Genomic DNA, 7,792 nt, shown 5'->3' with positions numbered 1-7,792 from the left:
TACGAATTTGAGTTTCTTTTGTAATGATTTTTTTTCAAGAGCTCCCTTTTGAGATTGAGTTAATTTTTCAATTCTTATTTTCTTTTTATGCTTCTCAGACTCAGACGAATATTTTCTAGAAGACATAATTATAGAATTCTAAGGAAAAAAATTATTTAGAAACTCTATGAATAAATAATTAATCAAGAAACAAATTCTTAAATATATTATTCTAAAATCATAATTATTAAGTCATGCCAATAAAATAATAAATAAAAATTGTGAAATAATACGTAATTTAAATGACATTTGGGAATTGACGATTTGAAATTCTTATTTATTGTTTTAATTAAATAATCTCATATTAGGAATTTTATAAAAAATTACATGACAATTCTTATAATTTTTGCGTACAGCTAATATGAGATTTGGGAGTTAACGATTTGACGAATTGTGTACCGTGTGGGCATACTAGGCAATAAATTAAAAATGGTAATAATATATCATATATGCTAATTGCTACGGAGTAATTGCGATTTGAGAATTGACATTCTTAATATTAGAAATTAGGAACCGCCAATAAGTTGTGTACTGTGTCTGGGTACCTATAATTTTATTTTTTTTTTTAATATGGGGCCCCCAAAAAATTGGGGGCCCTGTGCAAAGGCCCTGGGCAGACATGCCCAGGGCCGGCCCTGCACAAAATTAATCTGAGTATGGTGCAGACTTAAATGTGTTTTCTATAATTAGAACTTGCCCAAAATACCTCGTGATATGACCAAAAAAAAGTTTCTCTTACAATTAGGATCAAGTTCAGAACACCTCTTGATCTCACAAAAAAAAAGTGACTATTTAATTTGTTTATAATAAAAGTGGATAAGATCGAACGAATCCAAGGGGCATACTGGTTTTCTGTAAGACGTGATATGTATAGCATTATTTATAGCAAATTGAAGTATTTAATTGCGGAGTATATATAGTATAATATGCATAACAATAATTAAATTTAAGTACTGAGTTATAGTTGAGGAGTATTTTTCGAAACACTCATGGAAAACATTAGGAGCTATAGGCATTAATAGGCTATGGCATGCCGTGTGGACTTTGTTTCTTCCCTATTTAATTTTCAACTTATTCTTTTCATTTTCTTATGATATAAGTGATCAAAACTTAGTCCAGGAATAATCTATTGACTATTGATCTTTATCAATTTTTATCTTTGATTTCTTATTTGACCATAATTGGTCCATTCACTATTAATTTTGTTTCAAATTTAATCATCTGGTTAAATATTTGTTAAATAGACATTACATTTAATGGTGTTGAAACAAACGATATAATCGTCTCAAATTTTGAGTAAAGACTTATCAGTAGCATAGTTCAAATTGGTTTATGTATGATCTTGCTCTTTGCAATCCCACTACTGATAAACCTAGTTTATAAAACTTATAAATTTAATTTACCCATATTAATAACAAATCAATTTTTACATTCTTACCCTTAAATTTAATTCTCATTAAACAAATATTTAATGATACAACCAAATTTAGAGCAAAATTAATAGTCAAGAAATCAATTGTAATCAAATTAAAAATAAAAATTGACAAATATCAATAATTGAGAAACTATTCATAAAATTAACTATTTTTCTTAACAATTATAATGACTATGACCGTAATCTAATGGGGTAGCTCAAGTGGCAAGTGAGCTCTCTTTGTGGGGAAGAATTTTGAAAAAATTCAAATTCAATTCCCGCAAGTGACGATTCTCCTTGGGCTAACTTTCGTGCCTCTCGGAACGAGCGCGGGTGAACTCAAACCGTTAAACGAACAGAGAAAGACCCGGTAAATTTCCCCAAAAAATTGTCTATGACCGTGGTGATGGTGGAAGACGAGGAATCCCAAAATAGAATTCCATTACGAACCGCCCCAAAATACAATTGGAGCCTACTATTGCAATTGTTATACCAGAGTTCATATTGTATTGCGAACTCTGATACGAAAGTTATGTACATCTAATTAACATATTTTGTATCTATCGTTAACAGTTTATATACATGTAAATAAATAACTTGATAATTACTGACACATAATATGATAGATATAAGTACAAAAATAGCCAACTAAATGTATAGAATCTGAAGATTATTTTTGGACCATGATCTACAATGCGACAAATTATGCTATGAACTCAGGTCCACCGACCCAGGTGCAAAACGTGCATATGAAATAGCAGTGTCGTTAGTGGTACTATTTCCTCAGCCAATGATATTTTTTTTTTGAATATAAAGTTCAAAAATTGTGTTATACTGTTGAATATAGAGTTATGAAATTATGAATATAGAGTTAAAATTGTGAATATCGAGTTCTGTAATTTTGTATATTAAGATCTAAAATTGAGAATATTCAGTTATAAACTTGTGAATATAGAGTTTTAAAATTGTGAATATAGATGAACAAATTCTGAAGACAAAGTGTAAAGAAATAAGGTATTTGTTTTAAATAAAAATAAAATTTAGACGCGGGTCTCATGGTATAATTTGCCATATACATGAACCTGACCCAAAAGAAAAAACAAGAAAAAAAAAAAAAANCTTCTTCTTTTTTTTTTTTTTTTTTTTTAATTATTGTATATAATATGCTCAATTGTTTGTGTTACGTTCCTTGTTTATATTTTATATATATTGTACATAATATGCTCAATAGTTGCAAATTAAACAGCGTTTCAAGCAAATATATTATAGAAGAGATAACGGAATTAGGAAATTTGGGATACATATCAAGTACTATAAGATTAAATTAAACGATTATCTGATCTTATATCTAATCAGAATGTGCATAATTTTTTTTTTTTGATTTCCTAATTTTAATTTCATATCAGATCACTGTGAGACATTATTCTCTCGTCGACGGTCATGATTAATTCCCCAGCGACGAATCCCGAACATGAGTTGCGCCGCCGCAATCAAGAACTCCACCGCCTGCTGCGCCGTTAACAGCTCCACCAAGTTGGTAATGGTCTTCATCCTCAGCTCATCCGCCTTCTCTAATATCTCCGCCAGCTTCTCCATCTTCGCTTCAAGGTTCCCACTCATCATTCCAATTATATCACTACCCCCATCCTACCAAAGTAAAAGAAAGTAAACAATTTAATACAAAAAAGGAATACAGGTTAGATCTGGAAATTAAATTGAAGCGTGTGACCTATGTTAACTAAAAATCTAAGCTGATAGTTGGATTGCACATTTATGTTTATATATTATATTATATGCCTGCCTGCCAATCGGAGAGTTGGTCGGCGATGTAATTTTCTTCTTGGACGGTTTGGCACTGGAGCTCGCTGACGCGGCGGAGCTGGGAAGGGGTGAGGTCGCCGAGGTCGCCGTTGCGGAGGCCGCGGAGGATGTCCATGATGTGGGACTCGAAGAGGATGCTGGACTCCGTGTAGATGAGGTGGAAGACGGTGGTGGGGCGCCACCCGCCGATCCAGTGGAGCGACCGCTCTAAAGAGGTGGCCCACGGCGCGGTGAAGACGCCCAGGATGTCGCGCTTGGCGGCGATGGATTTCAATCTGTAGTAGTCGTGGCAGTGAGACATCACCTTTTGGACTAGCTGTTGTTGCAGGTGGTGGTGCTCGGCGCTCGTGGCTGGCCGCGGGGCTTGGCCGAGCTCGTGCACCACTTGCCGGAGCTGCTCGAACCATGTCTCGTGGAAGCTTTGGAAACTCATCTTATTATTCTTAATTTCTTTCTTTCAGTTATGGGTATTGTACAGAGGGAGTCTTTAATTTTGCCTGTTTGTAAGAGGCCAGGCTGCAGCAACTTGGTGTTTGTTTAAATTCAGAAGATTTAAATCTCAATTTTGTTTTTCTTTTTAAAAAAATAATAAAGCATTTTTTGTTCCTCTTCTGAATAGGGTGGTGAGAACTGAGAATCCCCTAGGTTGTGCCATCTGTTCTAGTTATGGCTGGGGTTGACAACCCTAGTTTGACGTTGAAAAAAATAAGAAAAAAGATGATAGGTTATATCTGTCATGACATTATTTAATGGTATGTATATGAGTTAAACTCACTCTCGTGTGTGATAGTAACTTATGATCTTTGCGACCAATACTTACTATTACTTGTGATTTAAATTTAAAATAATGGAAAATAAGTGTTGAATAAATTATTGAAGCAATTAGCTAGATTAGTCAAAATAGTGTAATTGAGTGATTTGAGTCTTTTAATTAAATAAAAACAAAAGTTATATTTGAACTTTAAATAAAGTAGATAAAAAAAGGTGTCATTTGCTCATTTAACATGCATGTTAAAATGTAAAACTCGACTTGGTGCTAAATTAATGTTAAATTAGATTCTACATGTAATTTTTAAGAGCAGGACTTCTTTAACATTTGATGTAGTGTTAATTTAGTTTAGAGATTAATAGATTATATCAGTTGGGATCTCTTGACTATTGTGATTTATGGGTAATTAAAAGTTTTCTAATTATTTTTTTATTCGAATTTGTCTCTTAATTACGAAAACGTTATCTAAATCGAACTTATGTTAGATTCTACGTCAAATCATTGTTTGATAGAGGGGTAATATAATATCATATCATCCTTTTTGTCTGTTGGCAACTATGTATGACATCCAGAGTTGAATTTGAGACAAATTCCCTAATTTTACAGTTGAAATCAAGTCCATAGGCATAGCTAGTTAATCCACCCTCATCTCCACTACCAGCCCCAACTCCTTCACCAACTTAAATGCGTTGGCCCACTGCAACGTAGATGGGCCACGTTACAATTGGAACGCCGTGCCACATGTTCTCCAGAGTGGAGTTCCAGTCGTAGTAAAAGGGGACCTAGTGTATGTGTGTGTGTATATATATATAATAACTAAAATACAGTGTTCTTTTCAATTAAAAAAATAAAGTACAGTGTAATAAAAGACACCTTTCATATGTATACACCTAGCTATATTCTGATGTGCAATGAATTTGAGTTTACAGAAAGCCGTATTGTGATTAAAATGAAAGTATATTATTAATGAATGCAAATGGCGAAATGCATAGAAGTAATTGCAGCGTAACCAATTAAAGTAAGTACATTTTAATTAATATAATTAGTAAGAAGCTAGCTATAATAATAATAATAATAATAATATATCTAGCCTAATAATTTAAGTTGGCATGCTGTATATACATTTATGAAAAAACGCTCTTAATTATTTATATTTTATATTAATTGGTATAACTTGGTGGTTGTTGAGTGGACTGATTAGCCCGGTGAAACACTGCAGGCGGCGGCGTCTTGGGTTGTGTTGAATTGACGGTCGGCTGCGGCGGCGCCGCCGTCTCTCTTTTTGCTCCACTCATGGATGGAGAGATGCAATTTCTTGGCGACCAGAAGAAGATGAGCGGCCTGGACCGGTGTCAAGATTTTGACTAGCTCCGTCAGTGTCCTCAGCCTCAGCTTGTCGGCTTCCACCACCATCCGCCCCATCGCCACCGCATGGTTGTCCAAAGCTCGCTCCACGTCCGAGCTCGATTCCCCTACTTTCTTGCTCTTATTCACTATCATCGCCAGCGGCTCATCCGCCATGTCCTCCTGCAACCACACCCAATCATAAATAATTATTATTATTACAACAATTTTCATCTCAAATTATAAAATAATTGTAGAATTCGTGTATGTGTTGGTCTGCAACCCATAAATTATTATTGTCATTGTATTTTTGTCATTTTATAAAATTTTCCTGCTTACATTAATTTCGTCACTAAGTTATATTTAAGCTAGCTATATTAATTAAAGTTGCAAGTTAATAAAGGGGTGAAAAATACAACGTCATGTGAGGTTGGCTGGCCTTGGTGGCCCGCACAAGCCCACCCTTTCGGGCCATGGGCTTTGGCTCGCCCTCGCCCCACCAACCCATATTTACACGTCTAGTTTAGGCTAGATTAGTTATAAGTCCCAGAAATTTATGCTCAATTTTTATTAAAGAAAATAAATTGCAAATCGTCTTATGATTCTTTTTGTCTATACATTTGGTATACAAAGGCGGGTCTTCATCGCCTTTGATCATAATTATTTTCAACAAAATCATGCATGCATGAATGAATATAATGTATGAATTAATAGCAGTAGGTGTATATATATATATAGTATGCCTGTAAAGTTGCTATCCTGCTGGAAAGCTTGTCTTCTTCTCTAACAGTCTTGGACTGGAGGGCGTTGATCTGGTTGAGCTGAGCGGCGGAAATATCCGCCAAACTACCCGTCCGCTCTCCCTGCAGGTACCCCTGGAGCTGGGAGTCGAGGTCGGAGCCGCAGAGCGAGTAGACGAGGCGGATGGAGAGCGAGGGTCGGCACCCGCCGATCCACATGAACGCGTTCTCGAAAGTAGTGCACCACGAGGGCGACAGGAAGGGCGGCCCCCCGTTCTGCTCGGCCAGCAACGCCCTATGCTCCTGGTACTCCTCGAAGTGCTTCACGTTCTTATCCACGACCCCGAAGAGCTCGGCCGACCCGAGATTCGACTCCATCGCTCGGCTCAGCTCCTCCAGATCCTCCTGCTGCTGCGCTATCCACTCCTCGAACACGCAGCGGAGACGGCGGTGGTCCACGGCGGGGCTGCCCATTTTAATTGTATGTGATCTGAGTGAGAAGTGAGAAGTGAGGAGAGTATATATAAATGATGTGGGGGTGGATCGGAGTAAAACCATTGGCGCATAGGGCAGGGTAGATTTAAGGTGGCAGAAAATGCAGGTGTGATGGGTTAAATTGCACCGCCCACCGACGAGGCTTTCCTCGACAGATGGCTTCAACGTTTAGTCCCAAAACACTGAACCTCCTTAGATTATGCTCCGAATCGTCTGCGTGCAATGAATCTTGCTGTACCACTAACCGGAAGGACCAGATCACAGCTCCTTTAATTTGTTCAATTCGATCACTTCTCTTCCCTCTTCTTTTTAATATAGAAATCTGACACTACTATTGGACCTATTTGGCCATCTCCTTTAGGATTTTCATATTTGACTAAGAAATTGTGTAAAACGAAGAAAAACATAGATTAAATGACACTACATTTGCTCATACTGGCTCTGATACCAAAAATTAGGGGTGGGCAAAACGGTTCGGGTTACCTGAACAGAACCGGTTTTAAACCGAATCGAAAAATCGATCGGTTCATGTTTTAGAAGAACCGAACGGTTCGGTTAAAAATCGAACCGAACCGAGAAAATCGAACCGAACCGAAAAAACCGAAATATTTTATAATTAAATATAAATATATATTATATATAATTATAAATAAATAAATAAATATATGTATATATATATATATATATATATATATATATATATATATATTAATGAATAAATATATTTATATATTATTTATAAATACGTAATATATATATTTCAAAACTAAGAATGAATTTGGAAATTCATTCCAGTTACTGGAATGAATTTCCAAATTCATTTCAGTTTTGGAATTTAATTTCTAGTTTTATTTTTTATTTTAATTTGTTTGAATTGTTAATTTGTTATGGTGGTATTTTTTATTTAAATATTAAACTTTGGATTTGGGTTATGTGATGTTTCATGTATAGTAAATACGGTGCCCCGCTAACTCGCGGCATCTCCGATCGCCTAGTCTCCTAGGAAATGTTAAAATTCAGGAGCCGTAAACCGAACCGAACACCGAACCGTTTCAAACCGAACCGAACTCTAATGTTAAACCGAATGGTTCAATTTTTTTAAAACCGAAAAACCGAAATCGAAACTGAAACCGAAAATAACCGAACCGAAGACCGAAACGCCCACCCCTA

At 35.9% G+C, this 7,792-nt stretch overlaps 2 protein-coding genes across 2 annotated transcripts; both read right to left on the bottom strand.

Annotated features, from left to right (window-relative positions):
- Positions 1-2,704: 2,704 nt before the first annotated feature.
- On the bottom strand, positions 2,705-3,766 carry LOC116011476 (protein DOG1-like 4). The gene is made up of 2 exons (XM_031251055.1): positions 3,255-3,766; positions 2,705-3,100 (listed from the first exon to the last, which is right to left on the bottom strand). The coding sequence occupies exons 1-2, from the start codon at positions 3,705-3,707 to the stop codon at positions 2,861-2,863; spliced, it is 693 nt and encodes a 230-aa protein (XP_031106915.1). The 5' UTR covers positions 3,708-3,766; the 3' UTR covers positions 2,705-2,860.
- A 1,263-nt stretch (positions 3,767-5,029) lies between these two features.
- On the bottom strand, positions 5,030-6,778 carry LOC116011217 (protein DOG1-like 1). Its single transcript, XM_031250751.1, has 2 exons — positions 6,131-6,778; positions 5,030-5,570 (listed from the first exon to the last, which is right to left on the bottom strand). The coding sequence occupies exons 1-2, from the start codon at positions 6,683-6,685 to the stop codon at positions 5,241-5,243; spliced, it is 885 nt and encodes a 294-aa protein (XP_031106611.1). The 5' UTR covers positions 6,686-6,778; the 3' UTR covers positions 5,030-5,240.
- Between the last annotated feature and the right edge of the window lie 1,014 nt (positions 6,779-7,792).

This window comes from Ipomoea triloba, chromosome 2 (assembly GCF_003576645.1).
Source record: "Ipomoea triloba cultivar NCNSP0323 chromosome 2, ASM357664v1".
Lineage (NCBI taxonomy): Eukaryota > Viridiplantae > Streptophyta > Magnoliopsida > Solanales > Convolvulaceae > Ipomoea > Ipomoea triloba.
This window is presented reverse-complemented; position numbering and strand designations above follow the sequence as displayed.

Coding starts and splice junctions, on each gene's coding strand:
- LOC116011217 (XM_031250751.1), bottom strand. CDS start 6,685: ATGGTTTTACTCCGATCCACCCCCACATCATTTATATATACTCTCCTC. Junction 5,571..6,130: donor GCAGGATAGCAACTTTACAG/GCATACTATATA, acceptor GTGTGGTTGCAG/GAGGACATGGCGGATGAGCC.
- LOC116011476 (XM_031251055.1), bottom strand. CDS start 3,707: ATGAGTTTCCAAAGCTTCCACGAGACATGGTTCGAGCAGCTCCGGCAA. Junction 3,101..3,254: donor ACCAACTCTCCGATTGGCAG/GCAGGCATATAA, acceptor TTACTTTGGTAG/GATGGGGGTAGTGATATAAT.